The sequence below is a fragment of the Halichoeres trimaculatus genome, unplaced genomic scaffold, assembly GCF_033239565.1.
Source record: "Halichoeres trimaculatus isolate MK-OKI-2021-1 unplaced genomic scaffold, fHalTri1.1 fHalTri1_scaffold_1, whole genome shotgun sequence".
Classification (NCBI taxonomy): Eukaryota; Metazoa; Chordata; class Actinopteri; order Labriformes; family Labridae; genus Halichoeres; species Halichoeres trimaculatus.
Genome location: NW_027437179.1, coordinates 42,890,102 through 42,914,319, shown reverse-complemented (window position 1 = coordinate 42,914,319; position 24,218 = coordinate 42,890,102). Strand labels below are relative to the sequence as shown.

General features: G+C 40.4%; 1 protein-coding gene across 16 annotated transcripts in view; it reads right to left on the bottom strand.

Annotated features, from left to right (window-relative positions):
• Positions 1-4,588: 4,588 nt before the first annotated feature.
• Positions 4,589-24,218, bottom strand: part of ptprt (protein tyrosine phosphatase receptor type T) — a 486,185-nt gene continuing 466,555 nt past the window's right edge. For all 16 annotated transcript variants that reach the window (XM_074668102.1, XM_074668200.1, XM_074668208.1 and 13 more), the window contains 3 exons: positions 21,410-21,573; positions 9,587-9,722; positions 4,589-9,489 (listed from right to left, as the gene is read on the bottom strand). In XM_074668102.1, coding sequence (XP_074524203.1) covers positions 9,436-9,489; positions 9,587-9,722; positions 21,410-21,573 — 354 coding nt within the window. In that variant the 3' untranslated portion in view covers positions 4,589-9,435. The remainder of the gene's footprint in view (positions 9,490-9,586; positions 9,723-21,409; positions 21,574-24,218) is intronic.

Sequence of the window (24,218 nt, the reverse complement as noted above, 5' to 3'; positions counted from 1 at the left end):
CATCCAGAGTTATAGGATACGGCGTGTGTACTCTACAGAGACAGAAAAACAGGAGCAGGCTTGGGTGAAAGTCTCTGAGGAGACAGGTTTTGAAGGTAAGTTCTGTAAATATTAGTTTCCAGCTGGATTTGCTGCACGGGTCATCACTGAGTCCGACTGTGTTTTCCTCAGTGGAGTTTTGTCGTAAACGTTAGAGCCCTAGGGACAGCTACCTGTAAAAGAGGAGGAAGGAGCACGAAAAAAAGGAGCGAGGCAGCTCTTTCCTTCATTTTGCCCAGGGAGACCTCCGGGAACATGGGTCTGGGGGCTGAGGCGTCGCCCCTCGGCTTGTCAAAATAGTCCAGCGCCCAGCCTCTGGCATGACGCCCGTCAAGATTCACCGATTTGCGTCCAGTGTGGCTGCGGCGCGCGAAAGCTGGGTCCTCTGTCGGCTGCAGACCCTGAATTTAGACACAGCCAAAATGCACCACACACAAGTTGTCTGTCCACTTCTACAGACAATAGTAGATGCTCATTCTCCTTTAAACTGGTGCAAAAATAAAGTTAAAGTCAAATATTATGATGAGGTTTAACTAATTACTAGTGCTGGGCAAGTTAACGCATTATTTTCGCGTTAACCCATCAATCTATTAACGGCGTTAAATATTTCATGGCACGTTAGTGCATGTTGCTCCCGTGCTTTTATTTTGTAAATGTCTGTCGCTGACTGGAAGTGAAATTGGCGGAAAAACACGATGAGTAACCAAAACAAGCATGGAGAAGAGGGCTATATTTTTTCATCCATCGCCAGTGTTATCATAAAGTCAGCTCGTCTACCGTCTTCAGACTACGACTTCGAGTTTGACGGTTGTCCTTACCGGTTTGAGCCTGAGTACACGGACGAGGAGCTCCATGAAAGAAGGATGCAGGGAGAGAGACGAAGAGCTGGCTCGAGAACAACAAACAGGAGCACGTTCACGACTCAATGCGAACTGGTGGTGCGTTTGTGGACAGTGTTCGTCTATGGCAACAGAAGAGGAGTGTGTTTGTGATAACGATGGATAGCGATGGATGGAAAAATATAGCTGAAATGAGCGATTTTGTAGAGATTATGTCCCGCGCTGAAGCTCCCTTACCGTGGCCCCCGCTAAGTGCGGCTAAAATCAGCTGGATCTAAATAACTTCTGAAGGACTCCGAGCTGCACCATGTTTGTCTGAGTGAGTATATGAGCATGCACACACCTATAAATAAGGTCCAGGTGTTAAAAAACAGAGTTGCCCTTTAAAGGTGCTCGCCGCTTAGTGTATCAGTCCGCGCGCACGGCGTGCCAGATATAAACAAACGCAGGTAGTCTGCCAGGACGAAGAGACACGATGAGAACTAGAGCCTTATTTAGCGGTGTTTTTGTGTGAAAGCAACGCGCTGAAAATTCTCTAAATAAAGCGTGAATGCAGACTGATATCAGATTTTTTCTTGTGTTTTTGGTCAAGTAAAATATGGCTCCGTCTGAGTGCAGAGGAAACCTGCAGAGGAGCAGGGAGGGGGTGTTTGGTGCGAGCGCTCTGGGCTTCTGCTGCACAAAAACACTGCCGTGCAATAAGCTTTAATTTTGTATTCACATTTTGTAAATTTGATTTGTACTAAATATGTGATGTAACTATTACTGTATAACAAGTACTGGTTTAGTGTTTGCATGACGGATGTTATGGCACTTTCACAATGCGATTAATTATAATTAATCAGGGAAATCATGCGATTAATTACAATTAATAGTTTTAATCTTTGCCCAGCTCTACTAATTACCTGATTAACCTTTTAAAGAATCAAAAACAGAAACACTGGCTCAGTTTTGACTTCCTGCAGTCTGAAGGACAGCACCCACAAACTCTGCCTCCGTTCGCCTCAGACTGACTGAACCCAGCTTCACATTTGACGAGCTGAAACTCTCCACGAGCTGCACCTGACACTGAACGTCTCTTCATCTCTGCTCGCTCTGATTCTGGCTGAAAGACGTTTGGATCTTTGTCGGGGTAACCTTCGAGCTGCCAGCCTTGGTGCAGCTACAGAAAGAGACGCTCCTATCAGGTCTTTTTCAGTGAGTTTACTCCAAAAAAGATGTTTGTTAATATTTCCGCAGGACGCTGAATGATGTCCAAGGTCTGTTTTCATCGCTCTGATGATTATGATTCACTTTCAAAGCCTTCGCCGGGCTCCGAAAAGACATTTCAGAGCGTTTTATGAATAAATGAGGCGACGGCCCTGGAGGTTAGGGAAGGAGAAGGTGTATTAGAGGCATAAAGAGATCTAACTGCAGCTGCCAGCTGATGGTTTGGAAATGAACGAGTGAAGCTGCATGAATCAGGGAGTCTGCAGCTCATAGAGATGCACGGCAGCTGCCGCGGACGCCAAATAACCTTGTTACAAGTTGTGCAGGAGGAAATATATTAATAACCCTGTTGGAGTAGGAAAAATATATTAAAGAGGCCTCCCCCTCCTCCCCCTCCTCCCCCTCCTCCCCCCACATAATGACATTTCAGTGAGAGCAAATGAAATGGGCCAATTTTCAAACTCATTACAAACTGGGCTCTGAAAAGAAATGAAAAAAAGGAGGAAACAGACGGAGGGAGAGTAAAGGATGTGACAAATGATCAACATTGGCTTTGTATCTGTGTGTGTGTGTGCTTTGAGTCTACCTGTTTTTAATGTGTGCGTGTGTGTACGTGCATCATCGCAGCCCGAAGCCGAGCTGACAGACAGCTTCCCTCCGAGGAGCCCCTTAGTGTTTCTGATTGATCGTCATAATGCCGAGGTACAGGCCCTGTCCTTGGTGCCTATGCTAATCGCAGCCTCATGCATATTTATGAGCTCCCGGGGAATCAAGCAGCTAAATAAAGGATGAGGCCGTTGGCTTGGAGCTGCGTTCATCGCTGACTCTGATTGATTAGAAAAGAGGAAAAAAAAAAATCTGCTTATAAAGACCTGCGTGTTGTTTTTCAGCCGGCGCTCGGCTCAGGGATCAGGACTCGGTGGAGGAAAACAAACAGCCGAGGTCTGAAGATTAAACACTTCAGTCCAATAAAGTTGGAGAGTTGTTCTATCAACGCGGCTGTCAGTCTCAGCTTTTACTGTTCATTCGCTCCGCGCTGAAGTCGCTGAAGTCTTGTTGGTGCAGATCAGAAAACCCTGACCTGAAATAAAGACAGAACATCTCTCTGCACTGCAAAACAAGAATCAAAGCATGTTTGTCTACTTTGAGTTAATGTGAGCCACAGTCACCTGACAAGTCAGGAAAAATATCTTATATTAGGATACGATGGAAATGATGCTTAGAAACATCTACACTTCTCACAGGAAGTCAGGGATGTTGTTATCTTCTCGAATGTTTTCCTACTTGGTGTGAATGGAAAATGGTTCCCTTTGATATGACTATGAATGGATGAGAGGAACACAACATTTTCATTGGTTTGATATTTATTATCTACATAATTTAGACAATAACAAAGACAGACAGTAGCAACTGTTTCCATCATTTGCCACAATGACAGCTTGACAGCAAGTCTCATGAGCCTCTTGTATTTACAAAAATTTGTAAAAAATAGTTTGATTCAAAAAAAAAAAAAAAAAAACTTTCAAAATTAAAGAGTTTGCATTTTCGAAGTTTTCTTTTTTTTGGAAAAAAAAAAGAAAAAAAAAAGAAAAAAGACTCTTGATATTTCAAAAATATTCTTAAATTGGAAAAGTTTGAAATTTAAAAAGAAATGCCCAAATTTAAAACATTTTGAAACTTCAAAAATGTGCGAAAGCTTAAAAAAAAAGGGAATTTCACCTAAATCTGGAAAAAATAAAAAATGTTTTTCACAAAATATTTGAAATTAAGACATTTTAAAAAAAATTGCATTGTTGTTGTTTTGTTTTTTTTTTTGCAAGTTTTGTAAATTTTGCAAATTTTTGATTTTTTTTGCATTCTTTTAGTTTTGCAATTTTTTGAAATCTTTTTTTTTATTTTTGCATTTTTTTATTTTGTGAATTTTTAATTTTTGATTTATCATTTTTTATTTTCCTTTTTTTAAATTTTTTGCATCTTTTTAGTTTTGCAAATTTATCAAAAATAAAAAAATAAAATCGAGCTCATGTAAAACTTCATAGATACCAAAACGAGTCTTTTTCAAAAATTATTAATTAATTGATTTTTTTTTTTTCTTTACAAATAGTCACTTAATTTTAACTATGTATATAATTTTATACTAATTTTACTTTTCATGGTTAAGTAGATTTTGTGGCTCCAGAATGTCTTCAGCCAGGGTGAGCTGAGGCTAAATACAGACCTCGTACAATTACCGCCTTATCTCAAAGAATCACTGAAGTTAAACAAACACCGTAAGTATAAAATCCACTCAGTCACAATGTCCCTATTTTACTGTGAGTAGTGTATTTCATCAATACATTATTTTACTTTCAAGACTCTTTACAGTTTGTTTACTACACTGGCAGAATGGAGTTTACTGTAGGATCAACTCGTATGCTGATGATGTCAGTTTGTGCTCATTTGATAAAATATCAGCCTGAAAAATTAAAAAAAATAAAACACAGACGATCCCAACTTGGCGTTTTGGTCCCTTTATTTCATTTTAACCACATTTCAAACAACTAAACAACCAATGGTAATGGCGTCACCAGATCTAAACAACACTTTGCTAGACAAATAATCATCAGAAGAATAATTATACAAAATAAATGTACAAATTCAGACCAAAAGAAAAACATTTGATAAAGAAAAGAAAAATATCTCAAACACATGAGCGGCCGTGACCCGAGCCAACACAATAAAGCCTTAAAGTGGAAATAAACATGATTCTGGCATTCACATTGTCTTCATTACAACACCCTCTGTCTCATTAGGTCCATTACTGAGCCTGAACTGGACTCTGGCAAACGAATAAAGAGAAGCACTCCAGATGTGGCCAAGAGCAACGACACGCTAAGAACAAACGAAACACGTCCTCAACAGAGAAGAAGATCTGAAAACCGGTGAGACACGGAGGTGGGAATCAGATTTCAGGGTAAAAACATCTTTGTATCCAAACAACCTCAGAACGTTTCTTCTTTAAACAGGAGCACAGATTTGGTTTGTCATCAGGACTGAAGGTGACACACACACACACACCTGGCCTGAACACTCGATAACTCGTCGGCTGAAATCATTTCCTGTCGCAGTGAAGAGCGACTGTGTTCAATAAATTTTTAAACAGACGCAAACTTACACCTTGATGTGCTGCGTGGAAATTGAATTCAAGCCTCTGTTTGCAGAGGGAGAGTAAATGTGACCCGTCTGTTTGGCTTCGCGTTGTCGGCTTAATCACAGATGGCGTGCCGGGGAAACCGCTAAGGCGAGGCTCAAAGGTTGTTTTTACAATCCTGACTTCATGAGAGTGTTTGACAGTGTTTTTAAGGTTTGCAAAGGTAGTATATCATATTTTAAATTAGGAATATTATTGTTTTATTAAAGATATCTGCGCTGTGTCATTAACTCCTATAGTCCTTACCCGGTCATGTGATTAACCTGATGACCGTTAACCAAGCTAAAGGGGAGGGGGCATGTCCTGAGCCCTAAATGCACCAGTCTTATTTATAAACTCAAAATCCTTATGACATCATCAGCTGTGTGGTTTCCACGGTGATAGGGAGCTGGGCTAAACTCTCACACCATTTGTAACCTCTGTTCGGAACCCTAAGCTATACTCTTTATGACATCATCAGCTGTGTGGTTTCCATAGTGACGGATCATCTCCATGCATTTTAATGGGCCAGAAAATTCTGGAAAATGCTGAAAATTTAAAAAAGTACAATGGTGAGTAACATGAAACGTAACCATACGATTTTCCTGGGTGCTTAGAACATTTCAAAATTTGAACTGTGCAAATTGGTGAGAAATTGTGAAGAAGCAGTGAGCAAAAAATGCATGGGCCAACAAGAAGAAGTTAAATATTTCAACATTATAAGTTGGGACATGTCCTTCCAGATTATTTTTAGACCTACTTACGCAATGTTTTCAGAAATCTGGTGGTGCTATAACAACATTTTTGACACAACTTGGTGTTAGCAGAGTCAGAAACCCCCTTATGACATCATAAGCTGGGTGGTTTCCATAGTGAGGGATCATCTCCATTCATTTTAATGGGCCAAGAGATCCTAGAAAATGCTGAATATTTTAAAAAAAAGTACAAAGGTTAGAAATATGAAATGCAACCACGCAATTCTTCAGAACTTTCTGAACATTTTAAACTTTGAACGGTGAAAATTGGTGAGAATTTATAGGAGAAGCAGCGAGCAAAAAACACATGGACCAACAATAAGAGGTCTAATATTTTTAGTAACTAGTCAGGAGATGGGTTTTCAGAAATAGGTGGTGCTTTTAACACTTTTTTTGACACAACTTGGTGTGAGCAGAGTAAGAAACCCCTCATGACATCATCAACTGGGTGGTTTCCATAGTGACGGATCATCTCCATTCATTTTAATAGGCCAAAAAATTCTGGAAAGTGCTGAATATTTTTAAAAGTACAATGGTTACAAAACCTAACCATGCAATTCTCCTAAACTTTCTGAACATTTTAAGCTTTGAATGGTGAAAATTGGTGGGAATTCGTAGGAGAAGCAGCGAGCAAAAAACGCATGGACCAACAATAAGAAGTTTAATATTTCAACAAAACTAGACAGGAGATGTCCTTCCAGCTGATTTTTGGACCTAATAACACAACTTTTTCAAAAAATTTGTGGTGCTCTGACAATATTTTTGACACAACTTGGTGCCAGCAGAGTAGAAACCCCCTTATGACATCATCAGCTGGGTGGTTGCCATAGTGACAGATAATCTCCATGCATTTAAATGGGCCAAGAGATCCTGGAAAATGCTGAATATTTTCAAAAAGTACAATGGTTAGAAATGTGAAATGCAACCACGCAATTCTTCTGAACTTTCTGAACATTTTTAACTTTGAACGGTGAAAATTGGTGAGAATTTATAGGAGAAGCAGCGAGCAAAAATGCATGGACCAACAATAAGAGGTCTAATATTTTTAGTAACTAGTCAGGAGATGGGTTTTCAGGATTTGGTGGTGCTTTTAACACTATTTTTGGCACAACTTGGTGTGAGCAGAGTAAGAAACCCCTTATGACATCATCGGCTGGGTGGTTGCCATAGTGCGGATCATCTCCATTCATTTTAATGGGCCAAAAGATACTGGAAAAGTTGAACATTTTAAAAAGTACAGTGGTTAGCAAAATGAAACACAACCATGCATTACTCCTTGATGTTCTGAACATTTTTAATTTTGAACTGTGCAAATTGGTGAGAATTTGTAGGAGAAGCAGCAAGCCAAAAAACACATGAACCAACAAGAAGTTTATTATTTTAACATAATTAGTCAGGAGATGTCCTTTCAGATTATTTTTAGACCTAATAACGCAAAGTTTTCAAAAATTTTGTGGTGCTTTAACCACATTTTTGACACAACTTGGTGTGAGCAGAGTAAGAAACCCCTTATGACATCATCAGCTGGGTGGTTGCCATTGTGATGGATCATCTCCATTCATTTTAATCGATATAATTTTTTTGGAAAGTGCTGAATATTTTAAAAAGTACAATGGTTAGCAACATGAAACGTAACCACGCAATTCTTCTGAACTTTCTGAACATTTTAAACTTTGAACGGTGAAAATTGGTGAGAATTTGTAGGAGAAGCAGCGAGCAAAAATGCATGGACCAACAATAAGAAGTTTAATTTATCAACATAATTAGTCGGGAGATGTCCTTCCAGCTGATTTTTATACCTATTAACGCAACGTTTCCAGAAATTTGGTGGTGCTTTTAACACTATTTTTGACACAACTTGGTGTGAGCAGAGTAAGAAAGAGCAGATATATTTCATAAAACAATAATCTCTTTTAGTTTCAACATCAAAATGCTTCTTTTGTAATATTTTCAGGCTGTAAATACTTTGCAAACCATCATATAATCACAGCATGAATCGATAAACAGTGATATCTTTTGGGTCATAAATTGTACAAATTGTATTTTCTAGCTCCTTCTACTCCTAAGTCTAATGAAAAATGCAGGATAAAAGTTTGTCCTTCTGGAAAATAAAAGAAGAGTTAAAAAGTGTGAATAATCAAAGCTAACAGGATGCAGCTCTGACTTCAAATAAACATAAGGCTTCAGATCGATTGCTTTGGCCTGACTGTCGCTCAGGAGAAAAGGAGCGGAGGAGATTTCAGTTAATAACTTCACTTTGAGTCAAAGCAGGGCGAAGAAAGGAGAATAAGTTACACTTGGATGAGTTTTAGCGCTTCAGATCCAAACAGGCTCAGATTCCTCGCGCCTGAGTCCCTCTGATGTCGACAAAATGTACAATATGTAAAAATATATAAATCTAAACGCTGGAGACGGACGGTTTGCTGGAAGGTAAGACGATCCAAATCAGAGCCACACAAACAGCTTCTGGGAGCGACGTGCCGGAAACGAAAAGCTGTGTTTGTGCTGCGTCTGGTGCGTGATGTTTGTCTGTTTGTTTGTTTGACTGTGGTTGTCAGATCTTATTTACAGTAAAGGGTGGATGCACACCAAAAGATCCAGACCGCCTCTCTGCTCCAGCCTCAGAGGAACGGGCGGGGAGCTGATTTGTTTTGTTTGGTTTGCTAAATTGTCTTTTAATGCTTCGACATGCAGCTTTTCACACAGAAATAAAGTCGTGGAGTTTGGGGAAATTCACCACGTTCTGCCGGCGACGGATTCCTCTCACGTCGAACAAAGAGGAGGTCAAAACAGGAAACATCACCATGTCGCTTTCAGGGGAAAATGAGCTGAATTATTTGGTTTCGCTTTGTTTTTAAAACCTTGATTTAATCCAATCCTCCACATCGACAGCCTCTCTTCAGCTGAAGTCAGATAACTGATGAATCTGCAGGATGAGTTTTACTCTGCGTGGAGATTTTTTAGAGAATGCAAAGTAAAAAAACGTCTTCCAGTGTGCACCCAGCCCTCAGAGGGAGACAACATTCAAGGCGTAGAGTAGATCTAAAAAGGAGAAACTGTACAGTCGTCACATCACAGCCCGGCAGAGGACAGAGAGAAGAAGGAAAAGTGGCGCTTCGTTTTTTTTTAAACATCTGATTTCATTTTTCAACATATCATTTTTTCTTTTCTCTTTGTACAAGCATGAAAAGTCCCCACACACACACCCAAACAGCCGAGTGTGTGTCTGCCACTTCTTTTTTACTCTGCTGTACACGTCGTGCACACACACTCTCACTTTCTCTCACACACACACACACAGGCACACACACACACGCTCACAGGTCGTGAAGCGCTTTCACGCTCTGCTTCGACCCAGCTTTGCGTCGAGGATGATGGCTGCATCAACGGCCAATCAGAGGAGAGGATTTCAGTCGGCAGCCAATCAGAAGGAGCTGAGAGCCTCCAGAGCGACTTCGTAGCAGAACTTGTACTGCTCCTGAGGAGAGAGGGAGAAAGGAGGAGACGTTAGTCACCGTCAAACCATGAAGGATGAAGGAGGAAGTGTTTAAACGATTATACCGACGCCTCCTCACCATGGTCTCCACCATGTTGGTCTTGTTGTTCCTCAGCGTCTTGACGGTGTGGAAAACGTCCACGATGTTCTGCTGCTGGATCATCTCGTTGATGCTGCAGATGGCGCAGAACGTCCCTGAACGCCCTCCGCCCGTACTGCAGAGGATGAGGAAGAGGAAGAGCACATCTTCATCAGCAAACAATCACAACAACAACAACAACAAAACACAATCCCTCTGAAAAATTAGCCACGACGGCTAAAATGAGACTAAAAGACAAGAAAACGTGTGAATAAAGAGACTAAAACACACGTCAACAAGGTTTTTTTCTCCACAGCTTTCATTGTGTGCAAGTTTCATTTAGACAATAAAGGCTTTTTATTCTATTCTATTCTATTCTATTCTATTCTATTCTATTCTATTATATTATATTATATTATATTATATTCTATGTTAAGGAATATTCTCTGCATGTAACCCATGTTTTGCACAGAGAATACCTCCAAGCATTTGCATCAACCTGATCCACAAAGAGCATGGAGACGACAGAAATATCTGAGCTGATAAACGACTTTTCACCGTGAGGAATCCAGATAATCCATAAACATATGAACTGTACCACAGACCGGGGATATTTCTAACGACTGCATGTGTAATAAGGCAGAAATATGGGTTTTATCATTCATTTATTGAACATTTCTTAGGGATGCTTTTATAATTGAGTTAATTAGTGATGTGTGTTGTATTGCTTTTAGTCTGTTTTATTTTGCATGTTTTTACAATGATTTAACCACCTGCCTTGATGCACTGATTATAAATTGGATGCATGGGTTGAGTTTGTGGGCTTCAGTGGATAACCTGGTGGACCAATTGGGAGCAAAACGAGGAGCCCACTCGACCAATCGGCAGCTGGGGGGGGAGGGAAAAAGGAGCTGCCCTGGAAACCAGAGACTGAGAAAAATCAAAGATGGGGGCAACAGAGCAAGACAGAGGATGAGCACGAGAGACGAGGCCCCAAAACCAATGAGAAAGAGACCAGAGAAGAAGGCAAGGCGCAGCGCAGCGCAAGGGCCCGAGACCAAGCAGGAGCAGCACAGCTAGCCACCACCTGTGGAGGAGTGTTACGACGGGGAGTACACGCAGCTGCCGATGGTGTGAGTAACCCTTTGGGAAAACAGTAACACTCTGGGTGGGAATTGCTAGTGGCTAGCTTAAGGGTCTTAAGCGTTATATACTGCCAGCCTTCTCTTGTTTTGGCAGTACCCGTACGGCAGTGGGAGTGCCTCCGAGGAAAAGCCTGCAACAAAGAGGACGTCTCGTTGCTCTTTTAAGTGACTTTTAACTTGGGCGTTTTTAAATGTTGGACGCAATACCTCCGGTTTTATCCGTCTGGATAACTGGTGTGATTTAAAGATGGTTTTTATGTACAAAGTTAACTGTTCGCACCATTAGCATCATTGTTGTAGCCTGAGTTTATTGCCAGGTTGCTCTCACCTGTAATTCAAAAGATACCTGTTTTTTTTTAATTATTTTATTATTTTTAACACAAAATTCATTTTAGCTGTCGTCTGCTTCTCACACATGGATTCTAAGTAAGGATAGACCAATAATTAGCTGGACAGATTATCGGTTTATTATTATTGGTATTGGCAAGTGCCTCTCAATACGATACTCGTTATTCTACCTTTTTAAGCAGCAAACTCCTGAAAATGACTTTAAAATCCCAGTCCCAGTTTTCATTTAACTTAGTGAGACATGCTGCCGAGCCTGGGAGCTGTTTGATAAACATATGCTAAGAGTTAAGAGTTGGACTTATATTTAAAACAATGATGCAGATATTTTTACTGTTACTGCCCTGAAAAAAGAAATACATCAGTCTATCTCTGATTATAAGTCATTAAATGGTCAACTCTGGTTGACAGGTGAAGCAAATCAGGCATAAATTGACAAAACTGCAGTTCCTCAAGTGTCCATTGGGGCTGTGTCCCAAAGACGCAGATAAAGTAAAACTTAACTGGTGTTTCTTTAACCCTTTCTCTTCTTTCTTTAACTCATGTTTAGTTTTTGTTTCATCTCTTTTTTGTTCCAGTCGTCAGAAGTCGGCCTGAGTCAGTATGAACTCATGAAAGCAGCAGCTAACTCAGGTAAAAAGCTCTAATTTAAAACAATGGTGATGAAAAAATGCACAGTGACAAAAGTTAGTTACAGTGGGATTAACTTTCTTTTTAGAAATGCAAATATCTGCAGAGAACAAACAAGCTTCAGCGCGTCACGTCTGAGACAGAGACGGACGTTTTAAGCGTTCTGAGAATGTAAAACAAGAAAAACAACAAAAGCTGAGAAAGAAAAATGAGACACAGAGTGACGGGATGTCACGGGGAGAACACGGCGCACAAAGGAAGCTGTCAGCGCGAGAAAACAATGAGAGCTCTGCTAATGGCTTTAAGACGTCTGCAGGGAGGTGTTCACCTTACGCCGGCTTTTTGGAGACAGTTCGCTTTAATGGGTCCAGAGATTCAAACACAGCTCTGTGTGTGTGTGTCTGTGTGAGTGTGTGTGTGTGTGTGTGTGTGGATGTATTGTGTGTTAACTGGCTGTCAGCAGGCAGACCCCCCGCCGTGCAAAGAGCTTCAGACCGTTCTTTAGACCGTCCCTTTAAACTGGTTCCAGATGGATTCTCTCAGAGTTCAGACTGAATTAAAGATTCAGACTCAGAGCGACGGCCGCTTTAAAAACACACACTTTAAAAACACACACTTTAAAAACACACACTTTACAAACACACACTTTACAAACACACACTTTAAAAACACACACTTTAAAAACACACGCTTTAAAAACACACACTTTAAAAACACACACTTTAAAAACTCTTCAGCTGTTTGTCCTCCAACGCACACGCCACAGAGACGCCTCTCCTCTGTGGCGTGGGAAGACTTTTTGAAGGGTTGGAGCGAAATGAAAGAAAAAGCATGTACAGCTCATTCTCGCCCCTGAAGAGGGCGCTGAATTCCATGTTTTCCAGAGCACTTTAGCGCACTTATTGGAGTGCCCCTAAAGAGGGGCACTCTACTGGATGATTTGGCGCTATGGAGGGCAGTTTAGCTCATGTCATGATCCCAAAAGGGCACTTCAAAAGACAATTTAGCTCCCAAAGGACACTTAAGCACATTTGGTCTCAAAAGACCTCTTTAGTGTGCATTTTGCCTCCTGAGATAACACTTTAGCGCACGTTTTGCTCCAACAGGGCACTTTGACTTGTGTAATGGCTCCTCAGAGAGCACTTCAGTGCTTGTTTTGAGCTTTCAAGAGCGCACTTTAGCACACTTGACTTATGTAAGCCCCTTCAGCATGCATTCTGCCTCCTAATTAGCACACATTTTGGCTCTAATGAGGGCACTGTGGTTGGGGTTTTAAGCCAAGTGGGTATTTTAGCTCGTATTGGGCTTCTCAGAGGGCATCTTAGCACACATTTGGCTTCTTATAGAGCACTATAGCGCATGTCAAATGGGCACTTTAAAATACTTTTTGGCTCCAAAGAGGGCACTTTAATGGGCATTTTGAATCAAGGGAATATTTTATGCGAGTTTAGCTTCTAAGTGGGCACTATAGCCCATGTTTTAGCCCCTGATGAAGCACTTTGAAAGACATTTTAGCTCCTAAAAGAGCCCTTTAGCACATTCTTATTCAGAAGGCCCCTTTGGCATGCATCATGGCTCCTAAAAGAGCATTTCAGTGCCCATTTGACCCCCAAGAGGACAATGTAGCATGCATTTTGGCCCCAAAAAAGGGCACTTTGGTGGGCATTTTAAACCAAGAGGGCACTTAACCACAAGTTAGGCTCCTATGACGGCTCTTCAGCGCAGATTTTCATCCCAAAGAGGCACTTTGGCATGCACTTTCCCGCCTAAAAGACCCTTTAAGTCCGAATTTTAACTCAGGGGACACCGTTTGTGAGTTTTAGGTTCCAAGAGAGCACTTAGCTCCCAAAAGGGCACTTTAGCTCACTTTAGCGCCCCTTCAGCTTGTTTCTGCCTCCTTAGATGGCACTTTAGCGCATGTTTTGGCTCCAAACAGGGCACTGTGGTTGGTGTTTTGAACCAAGTGGGCATTTTAGCTAAGGTTTGGCTCCCAAATAGGGCACTTTGGCATGCTGTTTGGCCCCTAAGCGGGGATGTTAGTGCCCAATTTCACTCCTAAGAGGACATCTTAGCACACATTTTGTCTCCCGAGAGATCACTATAGCGCTTGTCGAATGCGCACTTTGCCATTCATTTCGGCTCCAAAGGAGCGTACTTCAGGCATTTTGAATCAAGGGACACTTTATGTGAGTTTTGACTTCTAAGTGGGCACTAAAGCACATTTTTTAGCCCCTGAAAGAGCACTCTAAAAGGCATTTCAGCTCCCAAAAGGGCACTTCAGCACATTCTGACACAAAAGGCCCCTTTAGCAAATGTTCTGCCTCCTAAGATGGCACTTTAGTGCACGTTTAGCTCCCCAAAGAGCACTTTGTCATGCATCATGGTTCCAAAGAGGGCACTTCAGTGCACATTTGACTCCCAAGAGGACAATGTAGCATGCATTTTGGCTGCAAAGAGGGCACGTTGATGGGCATTTTAAACCAAGAGGGCACCTGAGCATGAGTTTGGCTCCTATAATAGCCGTTATGCACACATTTTCATCACAAGAGGGCACTTTGGCATACACTGTTGCTCCTAAGAGACCCTTTCAGCCTGTGTTTTTACTTAAGGGACACTTTATGTGAGTTTTAGGTTCCAAGAGGGCACTATAATGCATGTTTTGGCTCCTGAGAGAGCTCTTTGAAAGGCATTTTAGCACATTTTGACCCAAAAAAGTGCCCTTTGGCATTTGTTTTTTTCTATTAAGATGGCACTTTAGCGCATGTTTAAGCCCACAAAGGGCACTTGCATTCTGGCCCACTCAAGTGCACATCTGACTCCCATGAGGACAGTAGTGTGCAGCATGCATTTTGGCTGCAAAGAGGGCACTTTGGTGGGCATTTTAAACCAAGAGGGCACCTGAGCACGAGTTAGGCTCCTATGATGGCCCTTCAACGCACATTTTTATCCCAAGAGGGCACTTTGGCAAACACTGTTGCTCCTCAGAAACCCTTTCAGCCTGTGTTTTTACTTAAGGGACACTTCATGTGAGTTTAAGGTTCCAAGAGGGCACTATTGCGTATGTTTTGGCTTCTAAAAGAGCTCTTTGGAAAGCATTTGAGCTCCCAAAGGACACTTTAGCTCACTTTAACAACCCTTTAGCATGCGTTCTTCCTCCTGAGATGGCACTTTAGCGCATGTTTTGGCTCCAAATAGGGCACTGTGGTTGGGGTTTTAAGCCAAGTGGGCATTTGAGTTAACGTTTGGCTCCCAAGCAGTGAGGTAAGTGCCCATTTTGACTCCTAAGAGGACGTCATAACGCACATTTTTTCTCGTAAGAGAGCACTATAGCGCATGTCAAATGGGCACTTTGCCATGCATTTTTCTAAAGAGGGAACTTTGATGGGTATTTTGAATCAAGGGACACTTAATGTGAGTTTTAGCTTCAAAGTGGGCACTGTAGCGCCTGTTTTGACCTCTGAGAGAGCACTTTAAAAGACATTTTAGCCCCTAAAAGAGCCCTTAAGCATGTTTTGACTCAAAAGGCCCCTTTAGCTTACATTCTGCCTCCTAGGATGGCCCTGTGACTCTCATTTCCATCCCGTAAGAGGACAATGAAGCATGCCCTGTTGCTGCTCAGCGACCCTGTAGCTCACGTTTTGACTTAAGGGGAACATAAACACACATTTTTCAAAAATCAGGCCGTGGGGTGGGTTGATTGTGCACCCCCCCTTCTCTTCTCTGCCTTTTAAAAAAGTCTTTTTCATCCACAAAGAGCTCAGAGAGTCTGCGTATCTTTAAATGAGGTATCAGAGGCAGATTGATGCGTTAACTCGTCTCCTCTCCAGCCTCCTCCGGTGTGACGTGCTGAAAATGAGACATGCACTCGGCTCTAAAGACCCATCAGACTCTAACCTCCAGGACAAGAGAGGAGCAGGAAAAATAATCAATTTCCAGCAGCTGCTGATTGAACCATCATGTTTCTCCTTATCTCTGGTATTACTGAGTCTGTGAAATCAATATGTGGGGCTGATTAGCTGCCGCGGCTGTCTTTAGCCGGGAGCAGAGAGCGCAGGGATCCTCGTCACTCATGATTACCGGGTTAGACGGATGATTCGTCGTGCCTTTATCTTTTTAATTTTCCTTCTTTTGGGTAAATTTGAAGCTGAACGTGGACCAACTTTTCAGAGTCTGACAGTCTGTGTCTTATTCTGAGATGATGAAGGTCTGTGTCGTTCCCAGAGATGACAGAAGCTGTGGGTATGGATTTGAATAGAGGTCAGAGATGAGGTGTGTTCACTCCTCACTGCTTATATCCTCCTGAAACACCCAGATGTAAAGTATCGATCCTGAAGTCTGAAGGACTCACACTTTAAGAAGCAGAGATGAAAGTTTTACAGCTAAAAACCTGACTCAAAAAGTTTTTACACCAGCTGAACCTGTAAGTCTGAAAAAAAAGAAATAACATCACTTGGCACTGGCTTTATTTGCAAAATTTGCCTTTTTCTTTGCATTTTTTTTTCTTTTTTACACATTTCTTGTATTTAGACTTTATTCTTATTTTCAAGAAACTCAACAAGTACATTTTCTCACCCCTTTGGCCTTTAAAAAAAATCTTTTTAACAATTTTGGGGTCATTTTTTTTCCTTTTAATATCTTGAGCTAAGTTATTTTTCTGGACCTGTCAGGTGAATGAGACTCAAATTAAGTCTAATTAGTCAGTTTAACCAAAAATCAAAATGTAGATATCTGGCTTAGATTTCAGTTTTTGGAGTGTTTTATCTGTAAACAGACTTTTCCTCCTCAGGATGTGAGCGTGCAGCACAGCTCTGTGCATCAGAGAGAGGGGATGCCCATTTTCACAAACAGACGCTAAACTGGAGTAAAAAGGAGCAAAAAGGAGCAGGGTATATTTTGCAAAATTTGTAAGTTGAAAACAGGGATAGGTACCTCTCACATTTGAAAGTACTCAACCAGTTTTCTGTATTTCTTTGTGTTAATGCGGGGATAAATATTAATTTGTTTAATAAAAAAAAAAACGTAATGTTTTTCAGTTTAACATATTATTCTTCATCAAATAAACTTGTCATGCTGTGTTCATGTCCAGTATGGTAAATCAGCTACTCTTCTACTCCCTCACAGTCACAATGATGCGTTCAGGTACCTTAACATCGTACCATTTAATTTTACGTGCGACTTCGGTCAGCACCTTTAAGAATACCTGATTTGCCAGCTGTCCCTAATTGAGACCTTATTTCTTATATTTTTCTGACCCTAGTTTTTGAATATTTCGGAGAATTTATAACTTTAACGTTACCGAAAAAAGTCTGGATCATTGGAGCTTTGCATCCATTTCTGGACCGCTTATCCTGTTCAGGGTCACGGGTGGCTGGAGCCTATACCAGCTGTCATTGGGCGAGAGGTGGGGTGCACCCTGCACTGGTCACCAGCCAATCACAGGGCTGACACAGAGACAGACAACCATTCACTCACACACTCACACCTACAGATAATTTAGAGTGATCAATTAACCTAATGAGCATGTTTTTGGACTGTGGGAGGAGGCTGAAGGACCAGGAAATGAACCAACGCATGTCCATAACTGTCCTTGCTGAACAAGTGACATTTATGGGCAATGCCCACTCGTTTTAAGGTCCCTGGAGGTCTGACAACAATTCCTGACACAGGAACAATGAGTGCACAGTCATCTCATGGCACAACAAAAAATGAAGGGTTCAGCCATATTATCAATACATTAAATAAGATTTAAGTATTATTTCAAAAATTCTGAAAATTTTGTCATATTTATATGTCTTTTAAGTTTACTTAAAAAAAAAAAACTTGTTTAAAATGTTCTACAAATTTTAGAATTTTAAATGATTTTGTCAAGTTGTTGCAAAATTTTGAAATTTCAAAAATCTTTGGAAATATTTAGATTTTTGAATTATTTAAAAAAAATAATTTATTTTTTTGAAAATTTTGCAAATTTACATATTTCTTGAGTTTTGCAAATTTTTGAAAATACAAAATTGTCCACAATTTTTATTAAAAAAAAAAAAAAAAAATCGATGTCATGTCCAAAGCGTCATTCCGTAGTAGCTGAGTCTAGCTTATGTCCACATGCTTTGTGCTGGCTAATGCACAGTGTAACTAACGAGCTGTGCATTTATCTGTGTTGGAGCAGGGGCCAACAGCTCAGTTTGTCATGGAAAAGAGACTGTCTTCAGAATAAACGCTATGAAACACAAAGAGAGAGCAAGATCCTGTGTCCAACATCTAGAGTCACACCCACTAAAAGTTTTTGTTTTTACAAAAGAAGAGTTCATCCAAGAGTCTGTAACATCAACGAAAAGATTCCCTGACTGAAGACTGAAGTAGATACAGCTGCTCCAGCATTTTTTACCTCAAAGACAGAAGAAAACAAACACGATTTAACCTCCAGGATCTGTAAAAGTTCTGCTTCAAACACTTAGCATTCATGCTAATCTGTGGCCTGGTCAAAGACAGTCCTGACTTCCTCTGTGGCTCTGAGTTTTTTACTGGTAGATTAGCAGAAACAAGCAGGCTCCTCCTGCACAAACAGATCTGTCTGTCTGGGACTCAAACCTCCTGTTGTTGGAAAATAAAAGCTCCTGTAGCTGCTCTTCCTGGATTAGATGCACCTGCCTCCAAGGATCATTTTGCACCATTACAGCCGCGTTCATGGCAGCTGGACGACGGAGGACTCTGCTGTTTTCCTGGACTGATCAGTCACATTAAGCTCAGGAAAGAGAAAAAGTAAAGACCAGTGAGTGTTTTCCTCCACTTTAAACCCAAAGTGATGTTTATTTTTTTCCGTTTTGAGCCTCAAATCCAAACAAACACTCTCAGCGTTTGTTGATCGGAGACGATTGGAGGAGGAGGAGCACGGATAAACTGACTCTGTGTTTGAGTTTTCTTCAGAATAATCATCTCATATTTACCAAAGCTTGTAATCTAAACTCTCAGGGACAGAAAACACCAAAGACAAACCCAACCCCTCCCTCCTCAGTTAGAGAGGAGGAGAAATCAATGCCAATTCTGATTGGACCAATGAGCTGTAACGAAGGACGCGGATTGGATAAGCACCAGCAGTGTGCTCCAGGCAGTGTTTGGATGGTGTGTGTGTGTGTGAGTGTGTGTAAATGTTAACAAGTTCTCCCGTCGATAGATTTTACATCCTCTGTTTCCCTCCCTCATTATCAGCTCCATTTGTTCTGCTGCTCCGTGTTTCTGTGCTCGCTTGGTCATGTCTGCACAGTGAGCGCGCTCATTAACCCTTTAGCATCTTTCACACCAGCTGGACTTTATTTTTGTTATTTTGTCCCCAAAAGAGTCAGAGGTCATTCCTAGAAAGTTCATCTTCTTCTGTTTCAGGAAAATATATATATATATTTTTTCTTCTTGCTCTTTTAGTTGAAGAGTTACGGTAATACAAACAACTTCCATTAACTTTTTCTTGTGATTGGAAAGTCATTGAACATGGATTCCTAGACAGTATAGAAATGAATTTGTTGTAAAGACAGCCATTTTTTTCTTTAAGAAGCTGTATTATTTTTTTGCTGTTGCCCAAATAGTAGAAGAGTTACGGTAATATGAACTTCTTCCATTAACGACTTCCTGTGAAAAAAAGTAAAGCTGGACTTTATTTTTGTTATTTTGTCCCTAAAAGAGTCAGATATCATTTCTAGAAAGCTCATCTTCTTCTGTTTCCGGAAACATTTGGAATTTTTTTTCTTCTTGTCCTTATAGTTGGAGAGTTATGGTAATATGATCATTCCATTAATTATTTCCTGTGATTGGTAAGTCATAGAACATGGATTCCTTGGCAGTATAGTAATGACTCCGTCGTAAGGTTGGTCATTTTTTTCTTTAAAGAGCTATATCAATTTCTCTTTTGCCCAAATAGTAGGAGAGTTACGGTAATATGAACAACTTGCATTAACTACTTCCTGTGATTGGAAAGTCCTCGAACCTGGATTCCTAGGCAATAAAGTAATGACTCCGTTGTAAGGATTGTCATTTTTTTATCGAAAGAGCTGTATCAAAATTTCTCTTGCTCTTACAGTAGAAGAGTTATGGTAATACGAACGACTTCCATTAACTATTTCCTGTGATTGGACAGTCGATGAACATGTATTTCTAGACAGTATGATGATTTATCCATCGTAACACTTGTTGTTTCTTCTTTAAAGAGCTGTATCAGTTTCTCTTTTGCCCAAATAGTAGGAGAGTTACGGTAATATATACAACTCCCATTAACTATTTCCTGTGATTTGAAAGTCGTTGAACGTGGATTTCTGAACAGTATTGTAATGGCTGTGTTGTAAAGATGGTCATTTTTGGTGATGGTCAATTTTCTCTCTTGCCCTAGTAATAGAGGAGTTACGGTAATTTATCTGTAAAACGTAAACAATCACAGTCTGATGGGTTTTAAAGAGTTAATGTGACTTTTATGATTCAAATTCTGAGTGTTGAGGCTTTTTCTCACTCTGTGAATAAAAATTTCTTCTGATCTTAAAACTCTCTGTTAAATATCTGGATTTTAAAAACAGGAGAAGAAAAAACTCCAGGATGTAATCTGAATAAAATGAGTCCCCCTTTAAAAAAACACACATGATAATATTCTCTGTCAGACTCGAGGTGTAAAATGCATCAAACAAGCTTCCTCTCAGATATCTGTAGCTTCATCTAACTTTTTCTCTGACCAGATGCATTCATCACGTTTCACCCATTACTGTAAAAATAGACAAACACGGATTAAATCTGATTTCAAAGCATGAAAGGAGAAAATGTTTGATCTGTTTTTCTTTGTTAAATACCCCTGATATAACTCATTTTATAACAGCAGATTATTTTTTCTTTTTCCTCAGACTGTCACTGGGGTTACAACGAGATCAGCTGACCATAACCATTGTATTACTGCTGCGTTGGTTATTTAAGTTTACCTCGATTAAAATACTCTTTCTACTAATTCCCCCCTTAAATTACTCCACTGGTTGTTTTAGTAACACCACAGGAAGCTGCCAGAAAACCAGCAGCAGAAGAAGAAGAAGCCACTGATGCTGTCCTATCCAGTCTGCTTCACTCAGTACGTTTACATGTAGGTTAAGAAATCAGACTATGAGCTTAGTCAGCACCAGATCAGACTATTAAGATACATATAAACAGCTTAGTCTGACTGAGAATGGATTGAGCAGATCTCTATCTGGATTTGCATTATTCATGGAGTTATTTTGATGTGCGATTGGTTTAAAAAGTCCAAAGTTTTACTCCAACAGAACATGAGATCTTCTTTGAAACTTTTCAGGTTACTTTAGTGACCCGATGGGACTTTTCTGAGGAACATGAGCTGGTAAAAAAGTTGAGTTTAAAGCGTCAGTTTCCATCAGCGGAGACAATAAAGCAGGAAAGAACAAGCTAACACAGAAAAATGGATGAGTCTGGAGAAACCACACATGGTATATATCATCTTAAAGGTCTGTGAGTGTGTGTGTGTGTGTGTGTGTGAGCTAGAGTGTGAACTGAGCGTGCACTTTATCTAAGATAAATATGACCGCTCCTCCCATTGAGGATAGTTTCTTTTCGCTCGTCTTTCTCTGACTTTTCACAGATCCCTGACTCCTCATGAGTCCTGAGCCTCTGCGTGTGTGTGCATGTGTGTGCGTGTGTGTCCGTGTGTGTCGGTGTGTGTTTGTGGACTCACAGGCAGTGCACCACAGTCCTCCCGTCCCCTCCGTCGTACTGCTCCTGCCACTTCGCCAACCTCCGCACCAGCTGCAGGATGGAGCGTTTGGAGAGGGGCGTGTCCCGGTACGCCGGCCAGCCGATGAACTGGAAGTGCTGCACCAGGCGGTAACCGTCCTGAGGCTGCGAGAGAAACGAGAACACGGATATTTAATCTGCTCTGTCCACATGTAACACAAAGTCAGAACACAACAATGAATCATCAGTTCTTTCCCTCTGAAGAAAAACAAACGCAGAGTCAAGAAGCTGCAGACTGTTCAGGATAACAGCCCCAACCCCAGACCATCACTGATCCACCCCCAGGTTTTACTGTCGGGGTCAGACAGTCTGGTCTGTAGGCTTCTCCAGGTCTCCTCCCAACCAGGAAGTTGTCTGGAGCGGACATCAGCTCCAAACTGGATCCATCCCTGAGGAGAACCTTCACCCAGTCCCCAACAGTCCAATCCTTGATCCCTATCAGAGAGTACCCAGGTCTTCCTCTGCCTCTGGGTGATGAAGGGCTTCTTCTGTGCCCTGTGTGACTTCAGACCAGCTTCAAGAAGTCAGTTTCTAACTGTCCTTGCTGAACCAGAGACATTTCTCCACAGTGCTTCTCATTTAAAGGTCCCTGGAGGTCTGACCAGGATTCCTGACACAGGAACACATGAGTACCAGTCATCTCATGGCACAGCTAAACATCATGAGATCAGCATTATTATCAATGCATTTTATTAAATTCAACTATTCTTTCAAAATTTATATACTGTGAAGTTTTGTAATTTTTTCGAAAATACAAACTTGTTAAAAATATTCAAACACATATTGGAAATTCAAAAAGTTTTTTTTCAATATTTGAATTTTGGACATTTCCTAATTTTTTTTTTTACATTCCAAAATTTTTGCAAATTGTGCAAAATGATATATTGTGAAGTTTCAAAACTTTTTTAAAATTTTGACAAATTTCTGAAATTTCAAAACTTTTTTCTAATGTTTGAATTTTTGACATTTTTTGTTTTTTTTTTTAACAAAATTTTTGCAAATTTATTTTAACTTTTGTAAATATGGATATGAATAAAAGTGAAATTTTCAAAATTTGTGAGAATGTTTCAGTTTTAGACATTTTTTTTTTATCTTATTTTATTTTTTAAAATTTTTGCAAATTTTGCAAATGTATATACATATTAAGTTTTGCATATTTTGGAAAATGCAAACCTATTTAAAATGTTTAAAAATTTCTGAAATTTCAAGTTTTTTTAAATGTTTGAATTTTTGACATTTTTTTATCTTTTTACATTTCAAAATTTTTGCGATTTTACAATTTTTTAAAAAATTTAAAGTTTTGCTAATTAAGTACAAATTTGTTTAAAAAATTGAAATTTCTGAAATTTCTATTTTTTTTTAAAACAGTTGTATTCTTGACATTTGTTGATTTTTTTAAATACAAAATGTTTGCGAATTTTGCAAATTTATTTAAAGTTTTGAAAATATGGATATGTATTAAATTAAAATTTCCAAAATTTGTGAGAATTTTTGAATTTTTGCAATTTTTTGGAAAAAAAAATTGAGACTGCCACATACAACTTTATAAACTCCAAAGTAACTTTTTGTTTCCATATTTATTCACTAGATTTAAACTATGTATTGAATTTTATACATTTTTTTGTTTTTATTGTGAAGATTATGTAGATTTTCTGGCTCATCCAGGTGAGCTGATGCTAAAGTAAAGTAAAGGTTGCAGACTCCTGCTCAGGCCAGTTTCCAGCAGTACCAACATGGCTGTCTTTGTGGCTTCACATAAATCTTTTGTCTTAGTTATAGTGTGAGAGCTGACAGCTTCTGAGATGAACTTCAGCTTGAACGTGAGCAGGAAACAGCTCTTGGCCTTTGCATGTTCAGAGCTGCTGATGACATGAAATGTCTTCTTATAAACCCTGGGAATACAACAAAGCTGAAGCGTGTCAGATAGGATGTTTAATATGATGTCATCAGCTGCTTTTTTTTGTCCGGTTAACTGTTTTCTCCAGGTAATAAACCTTTAGTGGGATCAGACATTGAAGAAAACAAAGGTGGTCTGATATATTTTGTGTCTGTATTTCTGTCTTTCTGCGCTTGCAGCATCGCGGCCACCCTGAGAAGTCTCCCTGCGAGGCTGCCAAGTCGTCTCAGTGGCGGTCTCCTTCAGATTGAGACATCCAGCAGACACATAATGAAGCTCTTGTCATGTGCGAGCGTTCTGTTGTGCTCCAATTAGTTCTCGTTTCTGAACCGAACACTCCGCCTAGAGCTACAGAATCAGGCTGAACAAAGACAACATCTTAAAATGTTTAATTCAATTTCACGGCAGACAGAATGTTTTCAGCCGCGTGGCCCGAGGCGGCTGGCATCCATCGACTGAAATACCAAAAACCTGCCGTCACTGTCAGACGGATTGGCTGCACGCTTCGCACACACGCTGTTTCCTCTTCCTCTTCCAGCTCACCTGACTTCAGCACGCTCTGCACGTCCAATCAGACTCTTTATCTGCTGATTTCTTCATGCACTTTCCTTCCCCTCATCTTTCTTCTTTGTCTATTTCCTCCCTGCCCTCAAACCTTTTCCCTCCTCCGCTCTTTTCATTTGATGGCTTAGCGGTCGGCCGTACAGACTCAGCGAGGCCGGAGCTGCTCTCACAGTGTGAGATGTGCTGTTGTGGCGATGATATGAGCCATTTCACGCTACGCCGGTGATGTGTTTGAAAGGTGTAGGGAGAGGAACAGAGAGGGAGGTGGTGGGGAGTTCACTAAGTGCTA